The following is a 15,394-nucleotide window of genomic DNA, read 5'->3' on the forward strand; positions in this document are numbered from 1 at the left end:
GGTAAAAGCTGTGTGTTTGTTAAAAAAGCTAAAGTACTAAGCTAAAAATAAAAGTCCTCTATCCATAATATTGCTTTTTCCAGTGAAAAGTCAGCTTGTCTGAATCAGGAGAGAAATATGCACTGTTTACAAGTGAAAACAAATATGATAAGACAACAAGTAATGGACTTTTTCACTGGATGTCACTTATTATGGATGACGCCTGGTATTTTAGCCAGAAGTGATAGTTTAAAGTTAAACGCCTTGATGGATTTGTTTATTACAAACACACAGCTTTTCACTTTAGAAGCCTTTGATTGATTGACTGGAGTCATGTAGATTGTGATGGTTTTTATCAGCAGTTTGGACTCTCATTTAATGATCAAGTGATGTAATGCTAAGTTTCTCCAAATATGTTCCAATGAAGAAACAATCTACATCTTGGGTGGTTTGAGGCAGGGTCGATTTTCAAGAAATTTTCATTTTTGGGTGGAGCACTCCTTTAATTTCTGGGTATGGTTTTTATTTAGTAAAAAAGTACATGTTTATAATGTCTGTGTTAAGATGGTGTAAAATCTAAAATACAGTATTTTCCCCAAGCTTGTAAATCTGCTTCCTTGAGCAATGGAAAATTTAAGCATGGTAAGTGATATTTTTAGAGAGGTTTTTGTAGTAGAACAAATACATTTGAGTGACTGCCTCCCGCTCACATAAAACAGGATAACAGAATTCTCCTTAAAGCATTTTTCACTGGTGCTTCATGGGTAATTTTGGTCTAGCAGTTAGAAGTAGGTCACGGTTCTCAGAATGTGTGAACTAGCAGGTCAGAAGAAATCTGGAGTGCCATGAATAATGCTCACATTTGTTTGTTAGACCTGCCTTTTTCTTCTACACCTTGTCATTTTGAGGTGGGATCTCCTAATTTGATTAATTTGCAATGTAAAACCCCCTTCAATGTCACCATAGAATTAATAAAAAATTACTCAAACACAGCAGGGAAAATTAAATGCACTAATTAACACACTAAATGCTGCACAGCCCACTTCATCAAACTGTGATTTAAAAAAAAAAAAATCGGCTGCATTTAGATATTTTGTTCCATTTAATGAGACTCTACTAGACTTTAGTATCATTTACATGAATTTAACAGTTTAGACATCATCATGTGGACTGAGTGACATGGATGTGCATTTAGTTAGACAAATAAAGACAAACCAGTTTTTATAACCGCCAAGAATGTTGTTGACTGAAGGATTATGTCAAACAGATGTGGTAAAAATTGTTTACTGATGGTGATCCAACACTCCTTACATGGACTGCACAGCTGCATGATCGTTACTGAATCAACAGATGCAGTTTTGGTATACAAAAATGTATTTAGGAAATGTTTGTTTATATTCTGTGCAAGGTGATGGTTGTTAATGTCACTACTTGTAGTTGTAAACCTCTGTGGTGCATATATAAACCAGTGATCTAGAGGTTGTCTGCATGGAGGGATTTTGAATGAGCGTCTCATTAAAATGTATACAGATGTGCTTGCTCTTGGGGGATATTTCATGCCCTCCGAGCTTCTTTGGTGTTCAAATTTCCCCTTACAAAGATTACAAATGTCTTGACTTTGCATAAATGTCCCATCTGTATTTGATTCATAAGCCATTTGGTGTTTCTCAAGGAATATGTCTCCATGATTTTCCCTAGAACTATCCAAATCTGTGAAACACAAACAAGCCAAGGTGTCTATTAAAGTCAAATTAAGCTCCTTTCCAGGTGAGTGTTTTTTGTTTCTTCCGTTTTTGCTTGTAGTTTTGATTTTGTTTTTAGCTGAACGGTTAATCTAATAAAGGCCACTGTAGTGGCTTAAAAGGAAAACATTTTATGTATGTGTTTGGTCTTACATACATGTATAGGTTAAAAACTCTGAGCCATTGAAAGCAGAGTTAGTGATGGGCCCTTTGTAAGTAGCCTACTGTTTCGTGAAGCTTCAAAACCTATATGTGAATCATTTTGTTCCGAACTAGTGGTTCAGAGCGCATATCAAACTGCCAAAGTCACTTGATTTGTCGTGATCTTTGTGAACTTGTCAATGAGTTGCAGCGAACCATTAAACAAGTGTCTATCTATGGTTTTTACCTGATCTCGGATAAGCTGTTTTTTTTCATTTACACATACATTTTAATGAGCCATTTGTGTAATTAAAAAGAATAGTGGTTTATGGTCTCTTATTGGCATGGTTAGACAAGGCCTCCATAAAACAAACAAAACAAGCCCTGCAATTTAATAAAATTACAAAAATTATACAGACACTTCATATTTTAAGGTATTTGATTGCGAATTGCTTGAAATATATTTGTAAAACAACTTTATGCATATTTTGGTCTGAGTTTTTGTTGCATTCACACAGTTTTGACCAGCAGGCTTCACCAGCATGTGGTGTTTCAAGCACTTCTAAACAGTGAATCATTTTGAGAAGCCATTGGTTCAGTTCATTCGATGCGCCAAAAAGGTTCGTTTTTCCCATTACTAGGCTAAGTATTGATGAAGACTGCATATTACGAATAAAATATCGGTTGCGTGTTTAAAGACCTTAACGCGTCTTGTTGAAGAATAAGGGCCCAGGTGTTCTAACAAATAACAGGCTCATAATAATGCTTTCATTGCAGCTGCAGCTTAAAAATATGGATATACTGGAAAGATACTAGGCTACTAACAAACAAACAAGCTAACTAACTAACTAACTCATTCATTCATCAAGGGTCCAAACTATGCAGTGTCATAGACTAAAATATCAATCTTTGGATTTAAAAGAATTGATGTTAATATTGTTCAAATGAAAATCACATTCGATTTAACACAAGGATGTTTTTACTATAGATAATTTGTTATTGTGATATTTTTCTTTCAAAATGTTTGAATAAAGTATCCTTCAAGGTGTATAAAGTATTGTTGACACTTTAATTGCTCTGACATCACATGAGGATCAAACATCTGGACTTGTCCAATAGGTTTGTGTTTGGTGTGTGTGTCTAAACATTTCGAGCAGATGGGAAATCATGACAGACATAACTCAAAAAGACAGAGCTCGGTGCCGTGTTCACAATATTTATAAATCCCATTGACGTTTGCCGTGTCCGTGAATGTAATTCCCCGATAACTCAATTTCCCATCAAACATTATGTAAACAATAACAAACATATCACTTAGGAACTTCAGACAGTGCCTCACAAAAATGTTAGTAATGAGTTTATTTAAAGTGCACAGCTAGATATCCAAGAGTAATCTTTTACAAAATATGATTTGTTTGCTTCCCTTGCCCACTTGAAGGTGGCTAGACCCTGAAAACATAAACTACTGGCGAGCGATAACTAGACTATGAAGATATAGAGCAGATGAGCGCCATAATAAATGTGTCATTATTTATTATTTGTTATTATTATTTATGTTTTATTACACAGCACTTTGTATTACTTGATTCTGATTGGTTGATCGTGGCATTGACTGGTTATTTATTTTTTATTTTATAGATGTTTTTTTTTCTTTTTTATTCTTGGTTTTTGTTTTTTTTTTTTGGTTTATCTTTTCATATGGAGATTTTAAAAAGTCTTTGTTAAACAGTTATAAGCAATGAACCAAATCAATCACCTAATTTACAAAATTTCAAGCTAATGCATAAATTGAAGCAAAAAATGTATTTGGAGATCTTGCAAAATGAATAAATTTAATTTAAAAAAGACTGTGTACTTTAAACAATAGCTAAATATTAATTTTAAGAGGTTGGTTGTGTGTTTTGTTTTTTAAAAGTAAGCATTTGTTAATTTATCTATTTCAGGATTTGCTCCGATTTGTTCCGATTCTCTGATTGGTGGAGAGGTCTTTTTGCAGTTTCATGGGAAATTTTCAACATGCTGCTAAATATTGTGAAATAGTGTATAGTTTTTTTTTGCTCAAGACAAGGGTATTTTTCATGAACGTCTGGACAGAACAAGTTTTTAAATGTTAAATTCAGTATTATTTTCCCAAACCTTTTTGTACCTTGCTTTTTCACACTGTTTTTCTTGAATAATTTTGTTTCATAAGAGCTTCACTGTTTTATTTTGCCGTTAAGCCATGTTGTCACAAACAATCAGTTTAAGTTTAATTAACAACACCTTTTTCCACATAATGCTGGAAGTGTTCAATAGCTTGTTTGTGCCTTTGACTTTAAGGTGTATGTTATTTAAAAACTGACTTCTACATTTTTCAGAAGTATGAAGTGTGACACCTAGCCCCGTTCTCTCCTGAGCACTAACAACGATGCAGAGACCAGTCAGAGGACATGAACATGACAGAGGACATGTGAAATGAGAACTGCAGCCTCTAAAGGGACCACAGAGGTAAACAGTGTGAGTAGGACAACTGATGTCTGACGTCCAATTTTGGCGATTCATTTCCAAAAGAAAACTCTCAGCTGATTGCAGTATTCCCATGGTGACACAAACACTCTTTTGGCTCTCGTGCTTGACAATTTTAGACATATATGCATCCCGCTGTGATGCTGCAGTGGCCCCTGCTTTTAAAAACATCTCTCCGGTCTCTGTTGGCTAATGCTGGAGAAACTTTAGGGAGGGGTGGGGGGAAGCTGAGTGCTCTGATTGGCTGAGAGGCTGGGAACTCTGATATTCTTCAGTCCTTAAACCAAAGAGCATCACAGCACAAGGCACAGTGTCACAGGAAGCAAAAGGGACTTAGACATTCTGTTCTGTTTCAGCTGGACTGTATCGCAGTGACTATCGGGCTCTGTCTCTGGAGGATTGCATCTATCACTTCCGTTCCTTTTGTCTTTCTCCCAGGAGAAGAGTAAGTTCCCATTCACACTTTATTCACTCCCTTTTTCTTTTATATGTACCTTCCAAAGGTATAGAGAGAATGTTTCTGTACCCTACAAGCCTGCCTTCTCATGCTTTTCCCGCTGTCCCTGTCCATCTGGTTTTTGAGCTTTATGGCATGTGGAAAAGGAGAGGCAGGTGCAAGGTGACTTTTGGGCACCTGACCTGTTCAGCTAACTCATCGTTGCAATGCATGCAAAGGTTTCTTTTAGAAGAGAGATGTTTGGTGGCTTTTGGATGCTTTAATCTATTAATAGAGCACCCCAAAGCAGCCTGCACTCACAGTGAACTGGAATGTCTTATTGTATCATAATCATAGTAAAGTGAGGCATTATGGTCCACATGTGCTTCTTTATTAGGGCGCGTGTCCAACTGACGATATTGTAACTGCTCTTGTGTTTTCCTTCCACATGTCAGTGTTTCCCATATGAAATGAAGTCATGTGTAAAAGCGAGCTCATGACTGTGTGGCAGTGATTCTGATTTCATGTCACATGGAGTTATGATTTTTGCATACTATGAACTCACTATTTTTGAGTACGGAGAGATGCAGTTTTGTATTCAAATGATTTTTGAACAACTTTTTTCCACCCAGTATTTTATCATTTTACATTTTACAAACAATAATACTAAATCTCCTCCTCATCCTTCTTATGCCAGTCACAAAAAGAGTAAAATAAAAAAACAAAAAAAATTAGAAATAATATGTATAATATAAATATACCACTATGACTAATAATAATAATAAAATATACATTAAAATGTCACAGTACCAAATAAATTAAAGTAGATTACTCAAGTTATTTTAAAAAGTATACATTTATTGCACATCGTAACATGTTATAAATTTTGTGTTACATCCTAGAAATCATACACCAAGCAACCTGAGCTTGATGAATGGTTCATTCAAGATATGTAAAAAATATTCTGACATCTGGAAAAATCCCACTAGTTTATCAGCAATTTCATACCTATTTTTGACCATATGTAAGTCTAATAACTACTTAAAAAAAAAAAAGTCACACTGTGTACTTGAATATAGACAAGATGTCAAAACAAGAATTTTATTTTTTTAATAATGGGAAATGTAACTATCCAGTGTGCTTTTACGATGTTCAAAAATGCTGAATCTGAAACAAGAAAACGTTCAAAAGGGTGTGTGATGAAATATGATGTCAAGAAGGCCAGCTACTGATGTCATTGATGACACCACCCTTCCCCTCTCAAACATCTGCGCTCCTAATCAGTTCCTTATGACATTTTAAAGCACAATATCAATGCATTTATAGCCACGCTGGGTAATAATTACTTGTAACGATGGGCTTTAAAATGTGTAAGGGGTGCAGACCCCTGCTGTTCTCAGAAATTGTGAATGTTATGCTTCAAAAGCTTGTGTGCGCGGATGTAACTAGAGACTTAATTTAAACCTTCACCTTTAGTTGGCTGTCCGATGCCCTTTGCTGCTTTAAACATTTAAATCTTTGTGTAAGCTTCTCCCATGCCAATTGCTCTTTGTAGTTCACTGAAATATTAGGGACGGGGAAAGTTGGCTGTGTTTTGATTGCTCTTGGTGACAGACATTTTTTCCTGCTCCTTTGCCCTCAGTTTCAGAGCCCTCATTAGGTACAATTAAGGTAGTATAATTTATTTCAAATATATTAAAAATGGTTGGAAGATGTGCAGGCGTGTCTGAGAATCGATGATCCAGTGACTCGAGACAAGCACATGTTCACACTGTTGTTACATGCTTATTATATAAATTCATGCTTTAAAGGTCAATCTAAACTCCTGATAGAGTGCCAAAAATTGACCATTTGCTTTTTCCGTCATGTGACTGTTATTTGGGGACATATGCCCACACCAGAACCTACCTGGCTAATCCTCATTCATTAAATCAGTGTGAGAAACATGAGTAGAAACTATAAGGGACCCTCAGGCGGCGACAAGAACGAATGAACTATACCAGGCCAGACAATCTAGGCAAGTCTAGGTTGTTCTTTTTTATGTTAAATGCGCTCAGTATTTTCATACACTTCAAAAAAAGCTAGGAAACCATTTTCACTCACTTGAAAATGTTCATATATTAAAATATTTGCTATAAATTTCACAAATAATTTTAAACAAGTTACTAGAATTTTGATGTAAAAAGACTGAAATATATTTTCTTATAAAACAAAGTAAAGAAATCTGTTTTATTTACGACGTCAAAATTGAATAGAACTATTATAAGTTTCAAATCCTCCACTCACAAAATATGAAGACTCTAGTAATACTAGTAGCAGAATTAAAGTGGTTTTATTTTGAATATTCCAGGTTGAGTCACTTGGCCAAGTCAATACGACTCTTTATCTTTAGCCCTCTTTTCATCAAACATTTCACTCACTAAATAAATTTAGGATGGCTAAGTGAAGAAAAATGGCATAGGTAAGCAAAAATGTTTTTATGATGCATCATCCACACAGCTAGGTGTCAGTGTAACTCATAATGACAAGGATTCAAATCTTGTACATTTTCCGTCTTAATCATATTTACAAATACATATTGTGTTTACATTTACATTCGTTAACAGACAATCCATAACATGCAAAACTTAGGCAGATTGCTATTAGCAGCATACATCAAGGCCGTCTTGTTCTATTGTGATCACCTTAACATGACTTGATCTTCTTTTCTTCTCCCCCGACGGAGTATATGGAATAAAAAAGGCTATGTTCATTTTCCATTTTAAGATTGTGTTTTAAATGCCTCATCTAGCATCCCGTGTGGAGAGGTTGAAAAGCCATTTCTGGAAGGACATCAAAAGGAAAACAGTGCAGCCATTTTCCCCAAACTCTCTAATGACACGTTAAAAGTTCAATAACCTCAGCAGAAATGCAGATGGAAAGGCAACATGAGAGTAACTGACATTTAAATATTTAGTAATGGCAATGCTGATATATTAACAAAGTTTAATATATATGACCATACTGTGCTAAATGCTGCATATGAAGCCCTCTGGTTTCCTGTTGATGGTTATCTTTGTATACGTTAGATTTGCAATTGCATGTATGACATGACATGGCTTTTGCCTTTGCGGTGTAAACATTTCCCAAGCATACAAATATAATTCTTCCTTGCAGAAAGCAAAAGGAAAATAACTTGCCATACAACAACATGCCATATGCATGAATTAAAGATTATTTATTTTATAGAGGACACCGTGGGTTTTGCGTGATCATATCAACTGCAAGTTGCTTGATGGATTTCTTTGGCAAACTTTGGCTGAAAAGAATGTAGAAAAGGTTGTGTTGTGCTTCCCATGGAAAATATTCTGTAAACGATAATTGACATATGCCCATTTTAGCCTGTGACACTCATAAATATTTGACTGGGGAAATAATTGTCTGAGAGAGAGTTTACATTTTCAGCAGTTACTGAGACATGAGGCCCTCTTTCTAAAACACTGTATTTTCCACTGTAAATAGTACAATGTCAAGGGAGTTGTAGTAGTCTTGTGACTAAAATTTCTAGATGAAAATCAAACGGTGATCAGAAATATTTCACATTTGCAAGTACAAGTTCTGAAGTATACTTTATGTTCCATTCTGTTAAAGCAGCACTATGTAACTTTTGGCGCTCTAGCGGTTAATAAACAGAACTGCACGCATCCCGTGGGAGAACATTCTAACCGGAGCTACTTCTCTAAGTTATGTCTATGGCGATTCACGCAGGTATGTGTTATTCCGCAGCGGTGACGACCTGACCAGGCTACAATAGTCCAAATATATGCACTTATTATAAATGTACCGTAGTGATTCTGGATAAGACAAAACGCGGTTTGGAAGATGAATTCATGATGTACTCTCTCATTATAAACATTTTGAGAACAGAACAAGTTACATAGTGCTGCTGTAATCACATTTATTGTTTCGTGAATACATTGTACAGTATATAATATATTAATTAATTATTAGTAATATAAGGTCTTTTTATGTCACTATTTTTCTGCAGGTTCAGTAAGCTAAACACATATGGGAAGTGAACTGATTCTGCACCAATATAGCCACTAGATGGTGATGGAGACTTCAGGTTATGAAGATTATTTGGGGGAAATTCATTTCTTTGACATTTCATTGCCTTCCTAAGACATTTCATGTTGCACAGCTATTTACAATATGAATAGGGAAATGCTCTGTAAGAAAAGACTGTTTATAGCATTCTTTCCAAATTTTGTTTTAGTGTGTCGTTTGTTTTCATTTTTGCAAGTTTAGCTTATCACATTCTGTATATTTGTGTTAAGTCTGTTGATTTCAGCTTCAGCTTGAACTTAAAACAATTTTTTCCCCTTCCTCTCTACTCTGTTTGGTTTGTGGGCACAACAAGGCTAAAGAATCCCTGGTTTTATGGGACGAGCCAACGACAGACACAGTGGGCGTGGCGTCAGGCCTCGGAGAGGTTTTTATTTAACAGAAAAAAAACAAAAAAAAGGGGGAATAAAGTGTCCAAAAGGGGAAGAGTGTCCAAAACAACAGGGAATCTGGTGTCCTCGTCGTGCTGCGGGGTTCGTGGGGGTCTGGCAGTGTTCATGGAGGAAGGGTCCCAGGTAAGGGGCGGAGTCCGGCGGCCGCACGCGCTCCCCTCTTCGGTCCGGGGCGCGAGGGGGCGGCGGCTTCTTCTAGCGGCTTCATCCTCCTCGCTGGCCGCGGGCGCTTGCAGGGGATGGACGGCCCGGCATCCTGGCCCGACGGCCGTGTAGACGGGTGCGGTTTTCGACCGGACCGCGGGTCCGGCAGCTCACGTCTCTGGTGGCGCGGGAGTCCCTCAACGCACCCTTCCTGGACCCACGAGGACACCAGTGTGCATGCACGGGGAAGAGACCGGTCTCCCGAGGAGAGGCGCGTTGGGCTTTTAAACAGCGGCGGTGATGAGGCTCCATTTCCTTCAGGTGTGCCCATCACACGCCGCCAGCCCTGACTCGTCCAGCGCCCCTCCTCTCTCCCACACCCACTCCTATCGGGAGCCTGGTGAAGGGCGGCGATTTAGGACGGGGTGACGGTGATTATCAGGGGGGGAGGCTGCTGACTCGCCACATTTCCCCTTCCTCTCTACTCTGTTTGGTTTGTGGGCACAACAAGGCTAAAGAATCACACTCTTAGAAAGAAAGTTTCCAAAAAAGGCAATTTTATAGGTGATACCTTAAAGGAATATTTTTGGGTTATGTTTTAAAAAGAACCGTTTTTTTCTTTGTCTAAGAAACATTAGAATAATCTAAATAACCTTTTCTCACTATATTATATTTATATTCCATCTTTTGTGCAATGGAAAGATGCCATTGATGCACTGATGTGAATATATATATATATTTTTCTTCAGATCAGCAGAACTGCGCCTGCATCAAAAAACTTGCCTACCCAAATAATAATGCATTGGCATGAATAATCACCCACCCTTATAATGGAAATATTATATTATGTTTTAGGTTTTAAAATACCTCACAGTTAGGAATCTCATTTTACGGTTATAAAATTATGTATGTACATGCCTATTTTTAAACCAAGGATGCCTAGAAGAAATTCTTGAAATGCCAACTTCAGGTTTTAAGATTATTCAGAGCAGGAAGCATCTGTCAAAGATTCAGTTTGGTTTTTCTTGCTGTATTGAAAGTGACTTTGTAAAGCAAGTGACTTTGTAGAACTGGCCAACCTCAAATAGGACAGAGCTTGTACTGCCTCATGAATAATTTATGGAGCTCTAATTTAAGAAATTTACACAATGATTCCAAGGTCAAATACATGCAATGATTATCCTAAATGTAAAGAGAAAAGTGACACAGCTCTGTGTATGTGTGTGGCACAATACAGTCTATACCTTTGAAAACAGTATAATTTCTTTTTCATGCAAAACTAGCTCTTGAACTGTTGGTTCCTAGATTATCAGCTTGGCCACAAGGACCACAGACTCACAGATGAAAAGAAAAGTGTGTTTATTCAAATGCAATTTATGATGCCAGGACTGTACAAGATGTTTTTGTATGCTTGTTTATATGCTGGTAGTAGTCAGAATGGGATTTGGAGAAAAAATGTGGACATTTGTTCTTGTGGTGTCTGCTATCACCTTATTTTACTAGATTCTCATGATCTATGTGATGACAAACCTCCTTTGATTTGTTCTAGTACTTTCTACGTTCTGAGGCTGAAACCTCAACTTTTATCTGGGGGACAAACGATGCAAGAGAATGCCTGCAGCGGAGAAAGTCAACTGGAGAGTGTGAGTGCACTGAAATCATTCATGCCATACACATGCACAGACAATTAAAATAAATATGTGTAACTTTTATTGATTTCACTGGACATTTTACAAGCATTGAGTAGTTATTGGAGTCGGTTAAGAGGTTTATTTTTCATTATTGGGCACTAACAGACAGAGCAGCTAGCTTTGGTTAAAACTCAGAACAGATGGTACAGTTTCAAATGATATTTCACGAAGATGTTTTCATTTTATAAATGAAGGGAACAAAGGGAATGTTGCTGCTTTCACCTGTGATATAAAGTATATTGTCACTTGAAACGTTGGCTACAGAAGGGTTTGTGACTGTTGTTGCAAAAAAGCATTACCTTGGAAATCGGTTGCCCTAAATGGGTTATTTACTAGTACTTACAAACAGTTTTGTGGCAGTGATTAATGATCTGAGCTGTAAACCAGTGGTGGTCCAAAACTGAAGCCCCAGAGACAGTGACCCATGAACTGAAGTGTTGCAGAGTTCCTCTACCAGCTCAGTGTCCTTGTGCAGAACTTAAAAGTGCAATTTTTGAACATATTCTACTATATGTGCATATGTGTACAACTGTCCAAATGTCTGAGGTCAGTATGATATTTATTTATAAATGGATACTTTTATTTAGGAAGGATGTATTAAATTGATGATTTATAATGTAACAAAATATTTCTATTTCTATTTATCAAAGAATCCTAAAAAATATCTGTATCATAGTTTTCACAATTATTAAGCAGCACAACCGTTTTCAATATAAATAATAATAAATGTGTTTTGAACACTTAATCAACATGATAGAATGATTTCTGAGGGATCGTGTGACACTGAAAACTGGAGTAATGATGCTGAAAATTCAGCTTTGCATCACAGGAATAAATTAAATTTTAAAATATACTGAAAAAAAAAGCTGTTTTAAATTGTAATAATTATTCCTAACATCAATGTTTTTACTGTTGATCAAATAAATTCAGCCTTGGTGAGCATAAGAGATGTCTTTCAAAAACATTAAAAAATCCAGGGTTGCCAGGTTTTCACAACAAAACCTGCCCAATTTTTACACAAAACTAGCCCAATCGCTTTTCGAAGGGGGTCCCCCATTAAAAATCACGTCCCCTTCCCCTGGTAAAATTCACATTTTAGGGGCTAAATATCACTTTATTGAGGTAATTTAAACTCACAGACATAAAAAACATCTAGTCAACACTGTTACAGACCCAAACCTTTTATTGTGGTTAAAATTTTAATTAGTACTCTGTGATGATGTTTTTTTTCAATGTAATATAGATAGAGCGATATAATTTGTATAAAACAAGATAGATTTTTTTTTGTTGTTTAAATTTTTTATTATAATGTGTGGTTTTTATTTTTACTTTTTTGTACTATAGTGCTACTAATATAGCAAATATTTCACTTACTCAAAACAAGTAAAATATTTTACTTATTTATTTTTTTTCTTTTCAAATGTATCTAATAAAAATCTAATAAACAACCAGGATGCCAGGTAATATGCATGCTAATAAGCATCTAATTAATAGTGAGAATTGGTCCTTAAAATAAAGTATTACCCAGTAAACTATAATATTGTAGACCTAAACATTTTTGTATTGCATAGTGGCAAGTATTTTAAGTGGCTGCTATTTAGCAGTTTGTGAGAACATAAAGCAAAGTGTTTTTTATTTATATCTTGGAAGGCCTTTAGCCTTGTACTGCCTGTATGTAAGTTATTAAACTGAAATATGTCTCTTAAATATATCATTACAGAACTAGTCTCAAGGAGGCAGATGAAGTGTAGTCCTTTATAAGAAGATTAATGAATTGAGATTCGTCATTGACCTGCTGTCATTTAGCTCCAGGCGACATGATAAGAAACTGTCATCACTTGTCATCACCTGTGTAACCCGCGTTACTGCTCACATCACAAAAGCCCTGGGCAAGAACTTCATATCACTTTGATTCTTTTTTGGTGCTTAAGCTCCACATTTCAGGGCTCGTGATATCTAAAATGTTTTAATGACTTTTTAATGTTAGAAGTGCCTTTATGGTTGAGTTACAGCTCATTTAGTCTGTTTTAATTTTTAAATCATCCTTCATTCTGTCTTTATCATCATTAATATATTTCATTAAATGAGCAGTGTATCGTTCCTTAGTGTTGGAATGACTAATTAAACATCCAAGTGATTTACCTTCCCTAAAATTCATATGAATGCTTTCAGATACCTGGTGACTTAATCCCTGAGCATTTCTGAAAATGTAGATTTCAGTCCACAGTAAAAGAAGAAAGAAAAAATCTGCTTTGAAGCCTGCTGGTTAAATATCATCAAATCTCACTTGATAAAGTACTTTGTTTGGGTGCCGGTCTTTACCCATGTGACACCTTAATCATTTCTTTCTGAAATCACATTTCCAATATTTCAAACGCAGTGGAGCTCTACAAAGCATCAGTGACGATAATTAAAATGTTTATATATTCAACGCCTCTGTGCAAACACTGGTAATTGGATCAGAGGTTTGCGTATTTACTCACTTATTTATTTATGAGTCCGCTGATGGTTTGCATATTTCATTCAGGCAATAAGATTGGGGTGTTCCCCCGAAAGAAAGCCTGTTTCTTTGCAGTTAATGTGTTTTTCACGGGATGTGACTACAGCCATTAGAGTAGAAAGGTGAGACATTGTTTACTGCTTTCACCTAGAGTCAAAAGACATTTATTTTCACAGTTGGGCAGTTATAATTTAGATCAGTTTTTTTAGTTAATATCTGATTTATCAAAGCTAAAACAGTCTGTTAAAAAGATGCAATTTAATATATAATGTTTGTGTATATATTTAAAATATACAAACACACTTTACAAACTTAGTTGTATTCAAAGTCCAACTGATTTCATTTTTAAATTATATTTCAAGCATGAAACTTGAGTATACAGATGAAATGTCCCTTTGCATTCACACTTTTGTCCTGTTAACCACCTACAATGGCATTGAGACACATCTACAGTAACTTGCTTCCATGTGAAGAGGTAAATGAATTGTTCCTGAAGGCCAGAACTATTTTAAACTCTTCCGTTCACATGGGATACCTTGTAATTAATAATGTATGAGGTGATAAGTTTTGAATGTAAACCTACTGAGAGATGTTACTATACATGGAAAATGTCAATGTTAGAAAAGAAGTAAATACCTTGTAGACCTGTCTTTGAGCACAGGTACCGAGTCATTTTCCCTTCAGTCAAATATCTGAATGTTTTTTTGACTGCGAATTATGAAATAATGCATCTTTCAGGATAATTGAACTGTTTTTCATTGCATTTAGGGGTTGGTGCCCTGGGAAAATCAGTGGGGAGCCTTTTTGTGTGAATCAATGGTGATTTGTGTTTTCGACTTTGTCCTGAGGCTGTTTGAAGAGAGCTGTTCTCTCTTTATCAAATCGATATCTCCTTGTATCCAGAGGGAGTGAGGGTTCTCTCATGTGTCTTTAGAGCATATTGTCAAAAGAAGAGAGGACTTATAATTGCAACAAACAGGAATGATAAATGGATGCATGGATATTTGTCACATGATTCTTTAGAAATCACTTTTATATGCTGATTTGGTGCTGAAGTAACATTTCTTAATATGTTGCAGCTATTTTGTGTGAAATTGTTTTTATATGATTTTTTAAAAAGATTGATTGATTTATTTATTTTAAAAATGATTCTTAAGAAATCATTTTAATATGCTGATTTGGTGCTCAAGTTACATTTCTTATTATGTTTACATTTTAAAACAGTTGTTGTTGCTGCTTTTTGCTGCTATTTTGTGTGAAATTGTTTTTATAAGATTTTTAAAATAGATTTTTTTTATTTTATTATTTATTTTAGCTTTTTTTATTTTTATAAATTTTAGTTTGAAATTAGATGTTGTCGTTCTTGTGATTTCAATGTTTATTCAATATTTTATATATTCGAACATGTAAAATGCCAAGGTTAATGGAATACAGGTGACTCATTCATTATAAAATTAAGAGCAAACGGTCCACCCCAAAATGAAAATTTTGTCATTAATCACTTACCTCCATGTCGTTCCAAACCCATAAAAACTTTGTTCATTTTGTTTGTCTTCGTTAAGATATTTTGGATGAAAACAGGGAGGCTTGTGACTATCCCATAGACTGCCAAGTAAATAACAGTGTCAAGGTCCAGAAAAGTATGAAAAGCATTGTCAGAATAGTCCATCTGCCATCAGTGGTTCAACCGTAACATTATGAAGCGACGACAATACTTTTTGTATGCATATAAAACAAAAATAACTACTTTATTCAACAAT

General features: G+C 35.7%; 1 protein-coding gene across 1 annotated transcript in view; it reads left to right on the plus strand.

Moving 5' to 3' along the window:
• The first annotated feature begins 4,632 nt into the window (after window positions 1–4,632).
• Window positions 4,633–15,394, plus strand: part of LOC109094537 (cAMP-specific 3',5'-cyclic phosphodiesterase 4D-like) — a 119,691-nt gene continuing 108,929 nt past the window's right edge. The window contains exons 1-2 of the mRNA XM_042729597.1: window positions 4,633–4,812; window positions 10,993–11,086. Of these exons, the coding sequence (XP_042585531.1) occupies window positions 11,045–11,086 (42 nt within the window). The 5' untranslated portion in view covers window positions 4,633–4,812; window positions 10,993–11,044. The remainder of the gene's footprint in view (window positions 4,813–10,992; window positions 11,087–15,394) is intronic.

This window comes from Cyprinus carpio, chromosome B8 (assembly GCF_018340385.1).
Source record: "Cyprinus carpio isolate SPL01 chromosome B8, ASM1834038v1, whole genome shotgun sequence".
NCBI lineage: Eukaryota > Metazoa > Chordata > Actinopteri > Cypriniformes > Cyprinidae > Cyprinus > Cyprinus carpio.